Source organism: Barbus barbus (assembly GCF_936440315.1).
Source record: "Barbus barbus genome assembly, chromosome: 32".
Lineage (NCBI taxonomy): Eukaryota > Metazoa > Chordata > Actinopteri > Cypriniformes > Cyprinidae > Barbus > Barbus barbus.
In genome coordinates this window covers 13853103-13874786 of record NC_136760.1, presented here as the reverse complement: position 1 = coordinate 13874786, position 21684 = coordinate 13853103, and the positions used below count along the sequence as shown (strand labels likewise).

The 21684-nt window shown below is 38.2% G+C and overlaps 1 protein-coding gene across 4 annotated transcripts; it reads right to left on the bottom strand.

The window, feature by feature from the left end:
- Positions 1–4408: 4408 nt before the first annotated feature.
- Positions 4409–21265, bottom strand: LOC306852704 (SWI/SNF-related matrix-associated actin-dependent regulator of chromatin subfamily D member 2-like). Of its 4 annotated transcripts, none has more exons than XM_079389758.1 (13): positions 20668–21265; positions 19210–19397; positions 11004–11046; positions 10802–10924; positions 10344–10463; positions 9597–9692; positions 9280–9381; positions 8647–8808; positions 7309–7406; positions 6695–6830; positions 6469–6591; positions 6270–6371; positions 4409–6006 (listed from the first exon to the last, which is right to left on the bottom strand). In XM_079389758.1, the coding sequence occupies exons 1-13, from the start codon at positions 20815–20817 to the stop codon at positions 5953–5955; spliced, it is 1497 nt and encodes a 498-aa protein (XP_079245884.1). In that variant the 5' UTR covers positions 20818–21265; the 3' UTR covers positions 4409–5952. The 4 variants fall into 4 exon arrangements, with proteins under 4 accessions (XP_079245884.1, XP_079245883.1, XP_079245885.1 ...); XM_079389757.1 differs by having other exon boundaries at positions 4411–6006; positions 10793–10924; positions 20668–21077; XM_079389759.1 differs by lacking the exons at positions 19210–19397; positions 20668–21265 and adding an exon at positions 13378–15808 and having other exon boundaries at positions 4411–6006; positions 10793–10924.
- Positions 21266–21684: the final 419 nt, after the last annotated feature.

Sequence of the window (21684 nt, the reverse complement as noted above, 5' to 3'; positions counted from 1 at the left end):
GAGGAAAAACTCAAACTCTGCAGAGTTTAGCTCCAACCCTAATTAAACACACCTGAGGTAATCAAGCTAATGAGTCCTTCAGGCTCATTTGAAAACTGCATGGTTTGTGTGGTGGAGCAGGGTTGGAACTAAACTCTGCAGGGCTGGGGCCCTCCGGGAACTGACACCCCTGGGGTAAGTATGGCATGCCGTTTTAACATTTAATCCTTAAAACATACTAGTGTCTATTTTTATGCAACTAGTAGGGTATAATTGGGCTAAAGGCACACCTTAAGAAAAAATGTGCTATTCACTGCACCTTAAATGTATAATTGCAGGAAAAATATATATGTTTGTATTGAACATTAATAGAGCAACAGATTTTGTGTGAAAATAAATCATACAAATCATTTATGTTGTTTAAAAATCTTATAAATATATACGTGGTGGCAAGAGGGGCCTTTTACCCCACACACGCAGTATTGATACAAATACTTCAGCTAAAATAAGTTTTATTTTTAGTTAATACTTGTTCAAAACAATCATTTTAACAAAGTTTGTACTATTTTCTGCTTATTTTGAAAAATGAAAGAATTATTTTTTGTTCAATAAATATGTTATTAAATCAGTGTTAATATTAATTAAAAATATTTGTTAAGGAACCTTTGTTTCTGTGACTAAAACAAGACGTTGACTAGCTAAAACTAATATCTGATGATAAAATCTATGACAAAATTTATGCCGTGTCTTCGTTAACAAGACGAGACCGGACTAGAATGTTATTTCAGGACTACCGGACATTCAAAATACATATTATAGGCTAAGTTAACTGTCTTGTCTTTTAAAAATGTGTCCCTGTCATCAGATGAGATGTGTTTGCATATCTAGTCTCAGTATGGCAGTATTTTTGTTTGAAGACTACATATAAAATGGCTACCAAAATAAATGTTGGTATTGACTAAAAGTTGAATGCAATGACTTTTCATCGACTAAAACAAGACTAAAATTATGAAAGACTAAAATGTGACTAAGACTATTAAGCATTTTCGTCTCAAGATAAAGACGTAAGGCCCCGATATACTTCAAACGTAATCGAAAAACACACTGATATGACTCGAACAAAATCAGTTTTGGCCTATGAGCTACCATTGGTCCGTGGTGATTACGCAATCGGTGGGTGTGTTCTGGAGCTCCACCTTCTTTGACGTCCATTTTTTTTTTCCCCGCTTCGTTTCTCATTCAACGGAGGTCAGGCAGGGGAAAAACATCTCCAAGTCACTAGCAACATAAATACACTGCGTTGAATAGCTGAGCTGCCACAAATATATCCGCACCTGTACGTTCGCTCGCGGAGAGACTTTAAAGATTCAGAGAAAGCATTTAAGTTTGAAAACGAACTTTGTTTGAAGTATATCGGGGCCTTAAGACTAAATCAAAAATGCCTTCCAAAATTAACACTGTAATAAATATATTTTAATGAGTTCTATAGTATTTTGTCCGCGTCCGGTGTAGACACGGTGTGATGATAAGGCAAGAAGTAGGACCCCTGTAAATACTGGATCAGCTTTCCAGCGCTGGAGAGAACTCAAGGAGCGGGACGGCATGCGATCGGACACCGAGGTTGCTTAGGTTCTTCTCGAAAGGTGAGTTTCATTGGTTTTGCTTTGTATCACAGAACTATTCATTGCCTGGGTTGCGTAGGCTACATATGTGTGGGGCGGCGCTATCAAAATAGGGGCAAGACCCTTTTGGGGTAGGGGCGTGTTTGTTTTGGTGATTTCAAATATCATCATTGGCTACCAGAAATCACTTACCCCACCTTTAATATCATGTTTTTAAATATGATGGTTTCATTCTACATGGTGATTATCCTTAATATGGACACCCAACATAATATATGATATTTACAATCTGAATCTAACCATGTCATGTCAACAAATGGAAAAGTCAGCCATAAATTAATGTTAATTACAGTGCCTTTAGCTCCAACAGCAGGGGCATTTTTTTTTTTTTACCCCAAATACCATACTTTTACATATTCTTTCATTATTTAAAAACTTTTGCTTTAATTATCTTAAAACTGAAAATCATTAAAACGACATTTGTCTCAAAATATATGTATTCATTTTAGCGATTCTCATTTGCTACTTACAGTGGGGGAAAAAAATTATTTGATCCCCTGCTGATTTTGTACATTTGCCCACTGACAAAGAAATGATCAGTCTATAATTTTAATGGTAGGTTTATTTTAACAGTGAGAGACAGAATAACAACAAAAATCCAGAAAAACGCATTTCAAAATAGTTATAAATTGATTTGAATTTTAATGAGTCAAATAAGTATTTGACCCCATTGCAAAACATGACTTAGTACTTGGTGGCAAAACCCTTGATGGCAATCACAGAGGTCAGATGTTTCTTGTAATTGGCCACCGGGTTTGCACACATCTCAGGAGGAGTTTTGTCCCACTCCTCTTTGCAGATCTTCTCCAAGTCATTAAGATTTTGAGGCTGATGTCTGGCAACTCGAACCTTCAGCTCCCTCCACAGTTTCTATGGGATTAAGGTCTGGAGCCTGGCTAGGCCACTCCAGGACCTTAATGTGCTTCTTCTTGAGCCACTCCTTTGTTGCCTTGGCTGTGGGTTTTGGGTCATTGTCATGCTGGAATATCCACCCACAACCCATTTTCAATGCCCTGGCCCTGAGGGTACATAGCCCCATTTGTTGCGGTGCAGTTGTCTTGTCCCCTTAGCAGAAAAATACCCCCAAAGCAGTGCTTGAAGTGGGCCGGTACTTCTGGCATGTTGCCGGTACTCAGAGTAAAATCAACAGGGTCTGGGTGATTAGGCAATATGATCCCATATATGATTAGAAATGATGTAAATCACACTACTACACTTGAACACTGAATTGAAGAAGCACTTCATTGTGTGGTGTGTGAGGGGAGGCGCACAGAGTAATAATTATTGATTACTAGTTTGAATCAGTACTTTATAAAGAAAATCATATCTTAAAATGAAAGGCTTTTGCAATCACATAATTTTAAACCGTAAACTCCTGGAAAGTCCAAGGATCCAGCGAAAGAATTCAAAACTGCGCGAATGCAGAGAAAACATGGCCGATTTCATCAGCGATTACGGAGAGAATAGTGACTTGCATCCAGATTTCAGTAAAATTATTATTTTCAATGTGTATTTGGCTTAAAAGCAAGAGTGTTTATAATAAACACTGAATATGTGGTGGTCAGAGATTTAGCGATTCTGCATCGATCTGTATATTAAAGGCAGGCGATTTAGTGGTCTCCCTGTGGTCCTGTTTGGTATTGCAGCTTGACTTGTGCTAATTTGGATTGAAAAATTTTAATTATTGATTGATTGAGGCACTATACACAGGGGGGTTCTTTTTTCCACTTCAAGCACTGCCCCAAAGCATAATGTTTCCACCTCCATGTTTAACAGTGGGGGTGGTGTTCTTGGGGTCATAGGCAGCATTCCTTCTCCTCCAAACACGGCGAGTTGAGTTGATGCCAAAGAGCTCGATTTTGGTCTCATCTGACTACAACACTTTCACCCAGTTCTCCTCTGAATCATTGGCAAACTTCAGACGGGCCTGTACATGTGCTTTCTTTTGCGGGAGCTGCAGGATTTCAGTCCTTCACGGCTAGTGACCAATTGTTTTCTTGGTAACTATGGTTCCAGCTGCCTTGAGATCATTGACAAGATCCTCCTGATCCTCCTCACCGTTCTCATGATAACTGAAACTCCACGAGGTGAGATATTGCATGGAACCCCAGACCGAGGGAGATTGACACTAGTATCTAATAAATGTATAGTATCTATTGAATAAGTACTAACTAAAAACATTAGCACCAATTAAAAATAAGCACCAATATTTAACTGAAAAGATATATAGTATTGGCTAAAAAATAAGCAGCAGTAGCATGAAAATAGATACTAGTACATTAAGGATTAAATGTTAAAACATCTTGCCGTAGTATGAGGCAAGACTTGAACCACCATTATACAGTTTACATTGTCACAGCTTTAACAAACAGACCAACAATGACTGTTCAAACTTATTTTTTTCAGAGATCAGCCATCTCAAGTCTCCAAGTGTGTTTCAAGACGTAACTATGAGAGTCCCCAACAAAACAGTTCTAAAATGCACCACTCCAAGTCTGTAGGACAGGTGAGGTGTTAATGGGGACAGGTATTACCAGATTAACCAGACACTGCATGCATCAACATGATCAGAGTTTGGCTTTATCTAGCAAACGGTCTACCTTCTAGTAGACGGAAACACACCTTGTTTTCTTACTTTTGAATTAAATATTTTATCTGATGATAACATTTCAAATTCCTTGAAGTTAACAGTCTTCCAGAACATTAAATATAATAAAAATATGTTATGATCAAAAATACATTCACATGTGAATCCCCCTTTATGGAAACTTTATTGTTTAAAATACTTCGATTTTCCAGTTAAAAAAAAAAAGAAAAAAAAAAGTACAAAAAGGTAAGCACTTTATTGATACAAAAATATAAAACCGAACTTAAGTTGTAAGAACTTAAATGCATTTACACAAAAAAAGCTCAATCCTTTCACAAGTAAATCAAAGGAACAATAGCTTGTTGCATTTCAGATCAGCATTAATACGGCGTAATTCAGCTATAAACAAAATGAGAATGAAAATTCAGAGTTCAGCTCTATGGACAACATCTGTGACGTGCTGTCGATTAACACAAAATCGTTTCAACCCATTACTTAAAATTAAATTCTAACTTTTAAATACATTTCTAAGCACATGAATACCAACACATTTTGTTTTTGACCACTTTATGAACTGAAAGTTGAAAGTAATTTCTGTGGTAATCAGCAGCATGTCACAAATTATAGGGCTTAACTTGAACCTGCTATATTCCTTATTGGAAAATTTTACTTAATACTTAAAAACACAAATGACTCCACCAATATGAATAACCACATATTGAATCCAACTTAAACAGAAACTTTCTATCAGCTGTTTGGAATGTAGAAGTATATACTGAACTGAACTACTTATTAGAAAGTTAAAAATATGGCTTGAATATTTGACAAAATAAGAATATGCTGATGGTTTGCACACCCGAAGCACTACCTTTCACAAATTCGGTCACTGCTGTATGGTCTCTGCCACTTCAGCGGACTTTCAACGCTAAAAAAAAAAAAACAATCTGTAAACACACCAACAAGATGAAGACAGAAAGTCTGGTACATTGAACTAAAACAGCTGGACAACCAAATGTGCTGGATTTCCCGCTGGGGTGGAAACACAAAAACATGGCTCTTGAATGTAGTGCAGCACATATTTTCCTGAGAGACCAAATGGAAAACTCCACAATATTGAAAATTGAAGAAAAACATTGCATTTTCATAACTAGTCTACTTAATTATAAGTAACTGCATCTTAACTCAAAAACTGTGCAATTCAATTGTAAATATAGCCTTTGAAGCCACAAACCTTTCAAAAACTAAATGGCAAATGTTGATGGAGTTTGGTAATTCCTACTATAAACAAAAAGAAACTGTTGCATCAGTTACCTATACGGGTTTTAGCCAACAAGCTACAGTACTGTATATCTTACTGTAAAATATACAAAAAATATGTAATAATAGCAAAGATGAGTATGTGAACAAACTGAATCATGAACTGGATGCCTCATTTTCAGAGTACATAAGAGAAAATCAGAAAATGAATGCAAAGAGAAAGATACGTACTGAAGTTCCAGTTACTGTAAAAGCATTTGAAATGTATATGGCCAGATGCGTGTAATAGCACAAGTGTTAAAACTGATAAGCAATATACTAAACAATACCAGCACCCAAACTTCTACATGAAGTTCCTCCACTGGTTTTCAAACAGAAAGCTTCATTCTCCTGTGTATTTGTTGAACCAATTCCTCGGGTGACTATGGATTTGATGCCTGAATCCTCTTAAGTGAGTCTGATTCCCAATACCTGTTCCAATTCCTGTCTCCTCTGCTGGACCTAAAAAAAAAAAAAAAAGCACTACTATAGCAGTTGCATAAACTTAGCAACTATATTAAGGCTGTGTAACTAGCAGTTATCCAAGGGGTAATCAGTCAAATTAGACCAATCTACCTATTTGTAGCTGACTTAAAAAAAAAAATTATGACCAGTCTTGAAGAAAAAAAATTGATGACTGACTTTAAGATTTGTCCAAGCAGGTTATGCAACCGATCACTGATGTGTCTTGTAATGGAAAGAAATACCAAGTGCTCACTGCTAACCTTTGAAAATACATATCGTCCAACAGCTTCTTTAACCCAGGGTGCGTGGTAAAACTCGGTTCTTCTCTCCTCCTCTGGATTTCCCACAGTGTCTGTCATTAACTGCATAAACCAAGACAAAACATCCATGAATGGCGGATGGCAAATAAAAGAAGCTGAAAAGTACTGAAGGAAATCCAATGAGGGAAATTGAAAGTACTTTGAGGTCTCGGCTCTGAGACTTGAGCCAGTCCAGGATGAAATCCTGTGAGTTGTTACTGAAGCTGAGCATGAAGTCTCTCTGGGTTTTCAACTGGTTGATGGATTCAATAGTCTCATGAATCTTATGGAGAATGAAAATGTTTGGTTAAAAACTATGTTAGTAACTTCAGATTGGGTGGAAAATAATTTACATGAGGTGTCTTTTATGTCTTGCATACACACACCTTCATCTCCAGGGCAGAGATCTCCTGCTGATTAGTTGTGGATGACAGGAAGCTGGTCATCTGAGACTTCAGAGGGTCGTCCACCTCAACATCGATATCAAAGCATGCAGTCTTCTTCTGATCATTGGGATGGACACTGACAAAATGATACAGCAATAAAGCAGACATAAAAAAACAACAACATTCAGATTATTCTACAAATCTATACTTTACAATTTTACACATTTTAGATTATAGTCTTTAAAACTATGAGATGACAGTATGAGAATTATATGACAGCTGCATACCAAAAATGTTAAACAAATCAAAACTTTTTTTCAATAGTATTTCTTACAAAGGTTTCAAACAGGAGTTCACATGTATGCTGGACACAAGTTGCTTTTCCCTCCCTATTCAGGTAAATTCACCCAGTTAAAATAGATACAATTTTACTTTTGCTAAGAAATTCACATATAGGTGCAAACTATATTCAGAAACATTAGTGTTACTGAACAATGGACTGGTAGGTCAAATATTTAGATATTTTGTATTAAAAAAAATCTTTCAAAACTGCATGGAAAGTAATTGTTGAGTAACAAAAGAGAACATTAAGAACAGGAACCACAAATACACACCTGATGCTATGATTGAGGACAATGGGGTCAGGGTGCTGAAGGAGGGTGGCAAGTTTCATGGGGATATCCGAAAATCTCATCCTGGGGCAGCCAAAAATCTGCAGGATTACAGCAGTTCGGTTCAGTTTCATGACTCAGTATAACCACTGAGTATAACCACCTATCCCTTTTTTGCCTTTGAATAAGGCATGCAATAATTATCTCACATCAAGTATTAAACCTGATTCTGAAGTTTGTTTGGTTGTTTGTGTTTAATGCCATGCCAGATTCTGTGGCTATTTTCATGGACACAAAACATTTATAACAAATTATATTAGGTTTTTAAAATGTATTTTATAAGTTCTCTCACAGGGTTAAAACCAGCACAAGCTAATAAAACATGCTTCAGAGATAAAGGGATTTGGCAGAGAGAACATGTTGGAGGATCTACTGCTAGTATTAAAAACTTGTCATCCTGGAATGACCTATTATACAGTGGGCATAGACAATCTGGTACGTGATTCTGAAGACAATGAGAGTGATGCAAAACTACAGGCACTAAGCAAGGTGTTTCATTGAAGTTGCTAATGTCTTTGGAATTATAGACCGAGGAATTGCTAGGTGGGCCCTACCAAGTCTTCATGAAATTCTAGAGCTTTATTACAGAAACTTCCTATCATAATTCTTTACATAAGAAAAAAAAAGTTAAATTTCCTAAGTGAAATTACCATTGTTTCTAAAGATGGATAGGATTCTTAGTTAGGAGTTGGTAACACAGGAGCTAATGCAGATTTGAGTGTCAACGTACACTACAAAGAGAAGACTACAAAGACTACAAAGAGAAGCGGGCAGAGAACTGAGCCCTGGGGGATGCCTCTGTTAACAGGTCAGGAGCAGTGGAAAGTTTCTACTTCTGGAAAAAGACAAACTGCTATCTATCACTTAGGTACGATGTGAGCCAGTGCACAGCTGTGCCAGTAATACCAACGATTTAGAGGCAAGTGAAAGCATGTTGTGTCAGACAGTGCCAAATGCAAAGCTTAGATATAGGGTGTCAGCAGAGTTTTTCTTTTCTCATGAGTTTTAAACTGAGCTTTAGTGTTTTGAGTAGGGTTGGGCTGATAGACAATGTCATCGACCATCGCCGATGGCTGATAGACATCACGATGTTGAGCCTTACTCTTTACTCTGTTTATGTGGTAAGGTAAATCTTATGCCCCCCCCTTCACTGTAGACATCGTCCGATGCCAATTTTGCTGACATCGCCCAACCCTAGTTTTGAGTCTTGTGAAGAACTTCTGAATTGTGAGAAGAAGCTAAATGTAATTTCTTGCTAAGAGGGCTAAACATTTTGGGTACCAGTCTGAAGTATCGGTTGCAGTTAATGTACTCTTTTTCATGGCAGTCTTGCAGCTTGTTGTTTTTGATGTAGAGCCACAAGGCCTGCATGATACTGGCTCTGGTCTGAGTGTGTACGCCCAACAGTCGTGCCAGGCGTGGATCCAGCTTATACTGCGGAGGCTAAGTCAAGTAGAAGGAGAAGTAAGATGATAGCTCATCATGTCATTAAAGAGATGCAATTATACACTTTGCAACAAACAAACTTAGCAAATGAATCAAGTTAAGTCTGATTTTCTTTTAAAGACCCCATTAGTTTTTTTGGCTTTAAGTCCTTGTCTGCAAAAGTAACTTTTATAAAGTTTGTTGTCTAGCTGTTAAAATTTACATTTATTCAATCCCTCAAATAGAAAATCACCACTGATTTGCTATTACATTCATATTTTTAACTGTGTTCTAATGCTCAAAATTATGCTTCAAAAAAACATGTAAAAAGAAATATTGGATGCAACCTGAGCAGATCTAAATGTAATACCGTAATCAACAATTTTCATTAAATTTCACATTTCACATTTTTGATGGCATCTATATATATATATATATATATATATATGTATATGTGTGTGTGTGTGTGTGTGTGTGTGTATGATATACCTGGTGGTCTAACATGAGAAGGAGAGTACATTTCACATTCACATCCCCTGGTCTCTTCACCTGAAATCCGTCTGTCTCCTGAGTTGTAGGCATCCTGTGCCACTAAAATATACAGAAAAAGATATGACTACAGATGTAATGGCTGAATTTGCTGTAAGACAGTACATGACGGTGAGTAAATGATGCCAGAATTGTAATGTTATGTTTGATGAGGTCATCATGATCATGAGGATTTAAGTAGATTTACTCATAATGTGGGACATATTAACTCAGACTTGTAATATATAAAATATGAACAAATAACTATAATATTATACCTCCACCAAGTGGTTGTCTGGGCCATAAAGTTCTTTGTCCAGTTCAATAACCAGGCTTTTAAAGAAGGATGAAAACTTTCGTTTCTGTTTCCCAGGCTAAGGAAAAAGACAAAGATAAAGATAACTAAGTAGAGAAAAGGGGAGAGAGAACAAGATCTTTTTTCAGTGCATTCATGCCGTTGATTGATACTGCATTGTTAGGAGCTGACTGCACTTGGGGGTGGTGGGTGGGTGGTTGGGGTTATTTTAGAAGCAGTCACAAACAGCTATTGCACCAGTACATGCTTGCGCAATGCCTTGCCTGTCGCTCCCTTTGCAGTACCACTCAAATTATGACCACTGAGGCAGAAGAAAGTGAAGAAAAACAACGAATCGTTTCCTCTTTTCATGTGGCAGCAGCACAGCCAGAGGTCTTCAGCTGGCAAATATACGCTTAGACATTTTTGGACTAATTTCACAAAATGGGCCAAAGTTTCAATTCCTTTTCCACAGAGTTTGGGAACATGGAACAACTTAAGAGCACATCTGGTTTGAAGGAGTGAGCTGAGGACACGAGCCAGTGCAGTTTAGCTGGCCAAAAGACCAAGAGACTCAAGACTGCCAAATAAAAAGCATTAAGCACAGTCAACTTTATCTAAAGCTGCTACTAGCCGTGAAACACTTTAAATGGAGTTCTTTACTGTGTGACCCTCACCTTGTTTCCCACACATGCAAATAAGCAAACACATAATCAAACTCATTACATACATCCTCCAGGAGTTTGCCTTCCACTCGAAGTTCCCAGGATGCCACTTTTTCAGCCTCCTCCCCTTCTGGCTTGCCAGGCATGTAGGTGTTAGAAATATAGATCCTCAGTTTGCGTTTTTGCTGGAAGAGTAGAACAGAGTATTGAGGTAATAAATAAATAATAAAACTGCTTATTGAAATAAATAGATTTTTACTTTTACTATAAAAACGTGAGTGGTAAAGGACATTCTATCATCATCTACTCAACCTGTGTCACTCCAAGTCATTGGTCATAAAAACTTGGTTTGGTTACCAACATTCTTTAAAATATCTTTATTTGTGTTCCACAGAAGAATGAAAACCACACAGGTTTGCAATGATATGAGGTTGAGTAAATGACAGAATTTTTTTCCGGAGGGGTGTTAACTATAACATAGCCGAACTAAGATTTAATTTCTGAATTACTACACTGCATATACAGTGATGGGTTTTTTGATGGCCTCCTGTATCTCCATTCGTTTGCGAGCAATGGTCTGGTCCAGCTTTCTCTCAAAGGCCAGAAGGTCCATATAAGCCTGAGACTCTGGGACCAGATCCCTGATCTGAAAAACACCAAAATCATGAGAAACTATGTACTTCAGCATCACAAAAACAGACTTATACTATTCTGGTTAAACTCACCCTTTGTGGGAGGACTTTTTCAGCCATCTTACGCCTCTTCACCCTGAAAATGTAGAGCAGATGTGTAAGAAACATGACTCAACACAAACATATTTGAAAATATTATTTCAATTACAGTGTGCAGTTTAAAGTACTGAAGTGTGTGCCACAAATACTCTTAAACAAATATAATTTTGTCCTCAAGTTTTACAATGAAACAATTATTTTTAATAAACATTTAAAAAGTTGGAAATTCTCCATCTTTCTCTTAAGTTTAGATTGAGCTCAAATGCTCAATTATTTTAACTTAGCAGAAATTTTATTAAATATTTTTGTCTAAATTAGTCATGTTTTGTAGCAATTTACTGTTTAAACCAAAGAAAAATATTAAATTAAAAAAATAGTTTCCATTTGGGCCTGCTTATAACCTGTTAAAGTACATTATAAAGGAAAACAGTTGATTCATACAATTCATAAGGAGCCTTATCTTTTAAAATAAAACAAGATTTTGTAGATCACGTGACCCGCTGACAGTGATCCGGTGTCGATAAACCATCCGTTTAAGTTATAGTCTCAGCACAACTCTTTATATTTGTTTCCCTAATTTCGTTTACTTTTCCGTGATGGCTAAACGACAGCTTCTGCCATCCTCTCCGGAGAAAAAACCACAAAAAGAGCCTGCTAATGAGATGCTGCGAGCCATGGTGGCTGAAGAGCTAAAGCTACAGTTCGGCGTCGTTCTGGAAATTTTTAAGGAGGAATTTCAACCGATCGCCGAAAGAATTGGATTTTTAGAGAGAGAGATGAGATTGATCAGTAATAATTTTGACAACATCCAGACAGCTGTTCGGGAAGTTAAGCAAGACTCGGCCGAAGTTAAGCTAACCATAGACACACTTCAAGATAAAATGGCGAGACTTGAAGACAAAAGTCGCCAATGTAACATTTGTCTCGTCGGCCTCGCAGAGGGGGAAGAGGGCAGCGATGCTTTAGGATTCATGCAAACTCAGTTACCAATGTGGATCCCGTCACTTAATAACAGACCAATCGAGATAGACAGGGCACATCGTATCTACACGCGTGACAGCAACAGAAAGGGCCCGCGTACTCTAATCTTCAAATTGCTCCGCTTTCAGGACAGAAACGCTATCCTCAAGGGAGCACGAGCCGCGGGAGAAATAATCCACAAGGGCAAATCGCTTCTCTTCTTTCCCGACTACAGCAACCAAACCGCCATGAAAAGACGCGAGATGAATCAATCTAGAAAAAGGCTTACGCAGCCCGGGATCTCTTCCTTCATGATATATCCCGCCACGATCAAGGTGACGCATCGCGGATCAACCTCTCATCTCCAAACGCCGACTGAAGTCGAGGCTTTTGTTGACCACCTACAGGCACTCGCTACGCCTCAGCCCTTAAGTGACAGCACGCCAGTGGAAAGGTTAATGGATGACAGAGCGTTGTCTCCAGGAGGAGATTTAGGGTGTTTTCACACTTGGGTCCTCTTTAAAAGAACCAAACCCAGACCCCTTTAAGTGGACAAAGAGGTGGACCAAGTGAAAAAGGACCCAGTTCTCTTCATGTTCACACTATCCCTGTTCCTCAGAGAGGACTCGGATCCTTTGTTGGTCCACTTCAGCACCAATGGGGTCTCAGACCTCTTTGTGTTCATAATGTTTCTTTTTGGAACCCAGGTTTCTTGCAGTGCTATGCATTATGGGTAGATCAATAATATGCAAGATGGCTGACCCTAAGCATGTGCTCATTTTCCTGTATGACATGTTTTTAAAATTATAAAAGAGAAATAGAGAACATAATATATTATATACAATTACAATCCATCTAGAACGGGCATTGCCATTGGTCGCCTGGTAAATGCACGGCTGCGTCATATGCCTGGCTCCAAGTGTGCGCGCTGCGCAGAGGCATAATTAATTTTTATTTTGGCCACAGACACAATGTCGGCGAGTTGCATAATACAGTTTGGTTTTACAAAGTTCGTTGGAGTTTTCCCTCTCTTCCATCTGACTTTCCTTCGCTTTTATATAGCTTATAAATGCCCGCGCGCAATTTAATTTCACCGCATGACAGCGCACATGATTAACCGCTCTCTTGTGATGCTCTCTATGCCATTCACACAGAATGTGCTTTTGTGTTGACAAAGATGCGACGCGGGCAGTGAAATAGGAAAACATGCAAGGAGATTGGAGTTAAACATCTTTTAATAACTAGAGCGCCGCGTTTTTAGAAAGCCGTTTCATGCACGAGACACTGCAAGAGACGCGAGCGCAGCAGTCAAACGCGTCCATGTTTACACAGAAAAAACAATGGAAAAGCAGTGTAATCAAATAAATATGATTGTAATATATTTCTGGCGCAATTTCTTCACTTTAACCTGGCATTGCAGAGCGGTCCGGTTAAATCCTGTCTTTCAGTTTTGCTGAAAATTGCACGAACACTTTTGAATTTCTGTGGGTTGTTGACAGTTGTTTTTTTTATATAGTCCTCCTTCCAAATTTGTAGAAGTGCATCCGTTTCCTCGTCTGTCCATAATATCCCTCTCCCAGCAACAGCTGCTGCCATGTTTTGAATAGCGCGATTTGTACGGAGACGCGTAAAGACCAAATTAAAGAAATTTAGCGAATGAAAAAAAACAAAAAAACAAGTGGACCGGGAGCGATTTGTGTTCACATCGCACGTTTTTAGCGAACCATGCCAATATTTCAAAGCGAACCGTGCTCAGACCACCTCCTGAGATGAGTTCGGTTCGTTTCTGAGGGGTCTGAGATCGTTTGGAGTGTTCACATATGGGCCAAAAATCACGCGAACCGCGCTCAGACCCCTGAAAAGGACCAACACCCTTAGACTGATATCACGAATATGCCGAGTACTACTTAGTGTACTCTGATACCGAGTTGGCCTTGAGACTCGGGTGACCTTCTGTTATGCTGGCCATGTATCCAGACAAGATTGTTGTAATGGCAGGTAGGAGAGTTTGTTCTCACTCTACACTTACTGCCTTTCTTTTCCGTTCTTGTTGTTATTCCCTTATAGTTCCAGATGCCATGAACTATCCCCATAGGTCCACTAATTTTAGTTTCTTATTTAGCAAAATGTACAGTAGTTCAATTGAATTATGGCTCTCAATATAATGTCTTGGAATGTCAATGGTTTAAACGGCGCCATTAAGAGAACCAAATGTTTGGATTAAGATCTAAAAGGGTTTCTGTCGCACTAATTCAAGAATCTCATTTGAAAACTTGTGATGTACATCAATTTCAAAATAGGTATTACAAATTAGTTTATTTTTCTTCCTCTGATAAGAAATCTAAAGGGGTTTTGATATTAATGGCTCGGCGTCTTCCCTTTTCCATACATTGCACTAGGAGTGATGCAGATGGTTGCATTACTTGCATACTTGGTACATGGTCCAATATCAAATGCGCCTTTGTTTCAGTTTATGCTCCCAACGAATATGATAGTGTGTTTTACCAACAGCTCGTCAGCATTTTACTAAGTCTGAATGATTATCACCTTGTCATAGGAGGCGACTTCAATGCTGTGCATAATCCCATACTTGATAGGTCTCAAATATCACATTTGGATAAGACCTCTTCAAAGTTATTTAAGGGATTTATTAAACAGGTCAACGTGTGAGACATATGGCGATTGAGGAATGAGGCTGTCAAAGACTATACCTTCTTTTCAGCTCGCCATAAATCCTACTCTCGCATTGATTACCTGCTCATATCACCAGCTTTCATTCCGTTTGTTGAAGTCGCTGATATATTACCCCTTCTTCTTTCAGACTACTCCCCAGTTACATTGCGTCTTCTCCCAATTTTTATTTCCTCCGGAAGCAAACGTTGGAGATTTAACACATCTCTACTTCTCGATCAAGAATTTTTATCACAACTGCGCACCTCCTTGGTAGAGTTTATTGAACTGAACAGTGGTTCGACAAATAACCCTCAAGTGCTATGGGAGGTAAAGTGTTTTATTAGAAGGAAAAGCATTGCTTTCTCCTCCTTTCGTCAGAGGTCTAGAAATGGCCACAGAATCGAGTTAGAGAAACAAGTTCAGGCGATGGAACAGGATCTTAAAAATACATAGTCAACGAAAAGAAAAATAATTAAATGCACTTAAATCGGAGTTAAAAGAGTTTCTCTTACACAGAGCCCATTTTATTATGCATCGCACTAAACAGTCTTACTACTTTAATGGGGAGAGACCAAGCAAATTATTAGCGCTACGGATTAAACAGATGGAATCCAGGGCAAATATATGCGCTATAAAGAAGGATGGTATTTTATACACTCAAATCCAAGACATAAATCAGATTTTTAAATTTTATTATGAACAACTATATACACCTCTAATTCCTCCTCAAGTTATCAACAAAATGTTTCTTTTCTTCAGCAGTTTCCCCTCTCCAAATTTGATGAACATCATTTAGAGATGCTAAATGGCCCATTGTCCTTAGATGAACTGAAACTGGCTTTAGACTCCATGCCAAAGAACAAAGCTCCAGGCAGTGACGGAATTCCCCCTGAACTAATTTCCGTCATTTGGGATATAGTTTCTCCACTTATTCTTAACTCCTTTAATTTTGCGATTGAAAATGGAACATTTCACACGGACCAAAATGCGCCAGTTATCGACCTATTAGTTTAATAACTACAGATGCGAAACTCTTCGCTAAAACTTTAGCCCGTAGACTAAGTAATTGTGTAGCTAAAGTCATAAACTATGACCAGTCCGGTTTTCTCAAAGATCGATTTGCCTCCGATAACATCAGGCGACTTCTACATATTATTCATAGATCCAGTTCCTATCCAGCCTCCTCCGCGGTCATTTCATTGGACGCGGAGAAGGCCTTCGATAGGATAGAGTGGAGTTTTCTTTGGGCGGTTCTTGATCATGTAGGGGCTGGACAGGGATTTATCCAAATGGTTAAAACGCTTTATAATTGTTGTTCAGCACGGGTTCTTACAGGCTCCTTAGCATCTTCCTCTTTTGCTCTTGGCCGGAGCACCCGTCAAGGATGCCCGTTATCGCCCTTACTCTTTACTTTATCAGTGGAACCATTAGCACAAGCTGTACGGCAAACTGTATCTATACAACCAATTATTTGTGTAAATACCTCACATAAAATTTCTCTCTATGCTGATGATATTTTGCTTTTTGTTTCTAATATTGCTGTGTCCGTTCCTGAGCGCTTAAATCTTTAACATATTTGGTAGTTTTTCAGGTTACAAAATAAATTGGAACAAATCGGCTCTACTGCCTCTGATTGAGGCAGCTAGACAAGAATCTAATAATTTACCTCCTCTTATCCCCATAGTCAAACAGTTTACATATTTGGGTATTACTATATCCCCCTCAATACATCTTATTTCTAAGATGTATTGAGGGGGGACTTATTATATGTATTTCTAAGGACTTAGACAGGTTGTCACCCTTATGTTTAGCTCTTCACGGAAGAATATCTACAATTAAAATTAATGTGCTCCCCAGGGTTAATTTTTTATTTTCCATGTTGCCTCTTCCTCCACCTGAACATTTCTTCAAGGAGTTTAATATGGCCATTTCTAGTTTTATATGGGTGAAGAAAAAACCCAGAATCCGACTTAAGACGATGCAGCGTAAGAAATTAGATGGAGGTTTGTCATTTCCTAATTTTGAATTATATAATCTAGCCTTTCAAATAAGGGGAATCAGAACATGGGTTAATTCGGACTCTTCGGTTCCATTGCGAGTTCTGGAAGCAAATATTATTCATCCAGTTCGATTACAGGATCTCCCCTTTTCAGGCATTTCTAAATCCTTAAAGAAAACTTATGGACCAATTATTGAATATTCACTTGATGTATGGAAAAAGGTGGAGAAAATTGCGGGAGGACCCTTTTTATATACTAAGACAACTCCATTATGGCACAACAACCGTTTATGCACTGGCAACAAACCCTTTGTTTTTAAAACATGGTCAGATTCTGGTGTTCATACATTGATGATGGCCTCAAATCGTTTCGGGCCTTAAGTGCAGAGTTTTCTTTACCTGGATTCTCTTTTTTTCTATATTTAAGACTGAGGTCAGCGTTAAAGGCCTACGGCGTTCCGTGGGCCACCAATGTGCTCACTCATCCTCTGTGGGAGTGGTTGAACATTGATACTCCTTCTAGTGGTTTAGTTTCTAAGATTTATAATTAAATTCTCTTATTGCAATATACTTATATTCCAGCTATCCACTCTTGGGAAAGGGAAGGTCTTGTTCAAATTGATTGGGATGTGGTATGGGCCAGATGTTTTACTGCCTCTAAGAATCTTGCACATCAGATGATACATTATAAATGTATTAACAGAGCCTATTTCACTCCCAGTGTACTATATAAGATGAAGGTTAGATCTGATCCTTACTGTCATTTATGTAATAAATCTACAATAGGCTCTTACTTGCACATGTTTTGGGAATGTCCGGTGGTGGTTCCTTGCTGGGAATCTGTATGTTCCATTCTTTCGGACTACATGCAATTAGATGTACCTCGAGATCCCCTGCTGCTTCTTCTGCTAGATGATTCCAGTCTCCAGTTGAATGTTCATCAAAAAAGGACCTTATCAGCTGCAAGTACTGCTGCCAAAAAGACTATTTTGAAATTATGGATAGAACCATCCACTCCCATAACTTTCACTTGGCTATCATACTTCAGAGACATTGCTTTGCTGGAAGGTACCACTGCCAGACTCAATGGCGCAAAGGACAACACTATTCAGAGTTGGACAAATGTTTCTGAGATGTTGCTAGATAGACTGAAAAGTTGACATCCCTACAATGCTTATCGGACTTTTATTTCTCTTATTTTTCTATCTCTCTCTCTGTATAAGTGGACGGCTTCATGGTATCTGATGCACATAGTTCTTTTGAACCGTGAACTGAGTTTTGTTTCTGGAATGAAACTAAATCTGAATAAAAATGTTGATCACAAAAAAATAAAACAAAACAAGATTTTGCCTCAGCCCCCCCCTCCCCCCCATAATTGTAGGTGTGGTCACATTTGCAAAATTTCAGTCGACAAAAAAGGTCTATTGCCCATTGTCAATAAAGTAGTGATGCATGTCACTTTCACACGTTACTTGCAGAATCTCTGTATTGTAACAGAAAAATACTTGTTTTGAGAGACCAACTTAGACATGAGCAAAATCTGGTGGGGAACTTCTTTGGCCTTGTGCGAAACTCCTGATCGCATGGATTCCTATTAAAGTGACTGGATTTGTCTGCTAAATTTTTTCAAGATGCTCCTTATATCTGTGGAATTTTCACTTGTTTTATCATTCGAAACCAAAAATCATCTAATTGCTTGGATCAACAATAGCACATCTCTCCTCAACTAGATACTAATTTGAGGTGTAAATTGTTCATGTGTGTATCACAAATGGCCAAATTTAATATTTATGGTTAAAGAGATAATTTACCCAGAAATAAATATTCTGTCATCGTTTCCTCACCTTCATGTCTTTTCAAACCTTTATGACTATTTCTGGAGAATACAAAAGATGATATTCTGAAGAATATGGGTAACCAAACAGTTTTGGTGAGCACACTGGGACATTTCTCAAAACATTTTCTTTGATGTCTGACAGAATAAATAAAGTCATACGGGTTTGGAACATCATGAGGGTGAACAACTAATACATTTCCATTTAAGGGTGTTCAAAATGCCTCAGCAAACATCAATAATATCAAATTAATCTGCCCTGTGGCTTAGTCTCTTCGCTAATAGCATGAGACATCTTTAAACCATTTTTTTATTTCACAGCTATGCTATGCTTTTTGGCAAAATGAAACAAATGAGCCTCTCAGTTAGAAGGACAAAGAAGTCTTTGGTTTCCAGAGACGAATGCCTATCTGCTGGAAGATTACATTTTTTGGGTTCAGTACTGGACACTTGCTGTCATGTAAGCAGAATCATGCTTCTTATGCTTTAGAAGCTTTTCTTAGATTTTACATCATACTTGACATCCTGCTCTATAGTAGAACCAGACCACTTTATGCCACATTATTAACATCATCTAATACAAACTTTACTTAGTACTCCAAAACTAAAACCTTCCTTTGTGTATAAGGCCTCATAACCAAGACTTCAATGGGAAATTTGAAGTGATATGAACGTTATTGTAACTTTAAATTTGTGGCCATACATGCACAAATATTGATACTAAATGTACTAACCCCCTTCTCGGACCCATGAGACCCCCGGGCTGCTGCTGTAGGAGTCTCTTCCGGGTGGGGTCCATCGTGGCTTGAGGCATCCCGGGTCGCATGGGCATGGGTCCGCTATAAGACGGACTGGGTAGAGGGGAACCCATAGACCCCATGCCCCCCATTGGCATTCCTCGGCTCGGTGACATACTCGGGCACTGTGGGTACAATTGTAGGATTTGAGTATTACTATTGTGACACTAACAAATAGCAGACTGTTATTATTGGTAAAGTTTGACAAATTGAAAAATGTATGTAGGACTAGGCCTACATGTACGCTGGTAACAACAAAAATATGGTATAACTTTGCAATGTTCCATTTGTAATATTTGGTAACATTAGATAACAACAGCGAACTATAAAAAATGCTTCCAAAGCACTTATTATTCTTAGCTGATGTTAATTTCATTTACTGAAGGGATAGTTCACCTAAAAAACATGAAAATTGTGTCATCATTTATTCACCCTCAAGTTGTTTCAAACCTGTTGAGCACAAAAGAAGACATTCTGAAGAATGCTGTCGGTAGCCACTGACTTTAAAAATACTGTGGAAGTCTGTTTGATTACCATCATTCTTCAAAATATCTTTTGTGTTCAACCGAAAAAGAAAACTCATACAGGTTTGGAACAAGTGGAAGGTGAAAAAAAAAGACTACATTTTCATGCATGGGTGAACTAGGCCTCTTATACATTATTAAAATCAAATATTGTATTTGTAAAACCTGTGCTAACATGAACATTTTTTGTAATTTACAAATTTTAACAAAGATTAATACTGTAAGAAATGCTCATGTTGTTGTTGTAGCCAAGTAATAGGAACTTATTGTAAAGTGTTACCAAAATACCTTGGCGGTACCATGGTAAAGTGATGATAGATGGTTTTTAACTTTATAAGTTCATGGGATAATTAGGTAATGATACACGGCAAATGCGTGTTAGGTAGGTTCCTCAACGGCGCAGTAAATACTATTCTATTGTTTATGTTCGAACACCTTGCTATTACAATGGAAACTTATATGTCCAGTCCAAACATAATCGTATCAGCACCACTGTATATTACAAAACGGAATAGCATTACCATGGCACTTTTTGTTGATGCTGACCCGATTGTTTGCAGGTAACATATTGAAAGTAAAGCACGCGCGTTGTGTTCATGCTGCGACTCAAACGCGGAAGTAGATGCATGTTCTTCGACGGCCTCACTATACAGTGCTTTTAAAAATAATTAATTAAAAATGTCAGTCTTTTCTCGTTTTATTACTGTAAAGAAGCATCTTGGTATTTTATGACAGTGTTTATTGTCATAAATGTGCTATTAAATCGACACTGTTGCTATGACACTTCCCATATTAGAGCAGAAGGGAAGACTGAAGCTATGGCGTGATGCTAAACGCTTCAAAGCACAAATAAAGAGTGGTTTCGTCTTACTTGGAGGTACTGGTTCGGGGTACTGCCCATCCCTCTGAAGAGTGAATTCTGCAGCATTGCTTGCATTCTCAAGGCGCTGCTGTGACCCGGGTTCATACCGGGGTTTATTGAGGTACTGGGAAAAGCTAATAAACCCGATCTATAAGCCATTTTATATTATCTTTTTCTCGCTAATAATTAATAAACAAATCCAAAATCGTTACTGAGTCACTCAAAAAAAAAAAATTAAGTTCAGCGTTTCCGCATCGCGTTCAAATATCCATGTATTGTTCTGTCGCTAAGTGTCCATCGATGTCCGTCGAGCATGTCATCTCTTTCCTCTAAAACCATGTCAAACCCCTACTTATCTTAATGGTTGCCTCTCCACATCATTTTAAGAGCCTGACCAATGTCTAGTTATCAGTGTGTGTGGCTTCTCAGATCTCCTCCCTCTGGGTTGCCAAATAACTTCCCCTCAAATCCTCTAAATAGGCGAAGTATTGTATTGTCTTCTACACTCGCAAGCGGTTCACACTAGAGCCCGGCGCGGGACCGTTTTCTTAAACCCGCTCCCGCAACCTGCGAGTTCCACTCCCGCCCGGGCCCGCAATGTTTGTGTCCACTCCCGCCTGGGCCCGCGGACTTTCTCTCAGAGCTTGTGAAAAATGTTCAGAAATACTCAAAGTAAATAAGTTAACATCCAGAATAACAGGCTTTAAACATGATTTCGTTTAAATAAGATGAAGCAATGCTAAACCAAAGCACCACACTTGACAAAAAAACATTGAGTATTTTTTATTACCGTTATAAACTATTAACCGTTAAAACTAAATATGGGCACCTCCGTTTTAAAACGTAGAGGCTACTGCATGATACACACATGCAACAAACGATTAATTAAACGATTAACAAACAATTTAACTCCTAACAGACAGTTTACCTGTAAGTAGGCTAAATAAGCCAAATATGAAATAACTTTAACTTATTAAATAAATAAACACACAGAACTTAGAAAATATAGATATAATTTAAATTAAA

What these genes read in the sequence shown, in the direction of transcription:
- LOC306852704 (XM_079389757.1), bottom strand. Translation starts at nt 20,817, where the DNA reads ATGGCTTATAGATCGGGTTTATTAGCTTTTCCCAGTACCTCAATAAAC. An exon ending in AACCCATCACTGTATATGCA is followed by an intron (nt 10,464 to 10,792) that starts GTGTAGTAATTC and finishes CTACTCTTCCAG; the next exon opens with CAAAAACGCAAACTGAGGAT. An exon ending in CTCAGAGCCGAGACCTCAAA is followed by an intron (nt 6,372 to 6,468) that starts GTACTTTCAATT and finishes TGGTTTATGCAG; the next exon opens with TTAATGACAGACACTGTGGG.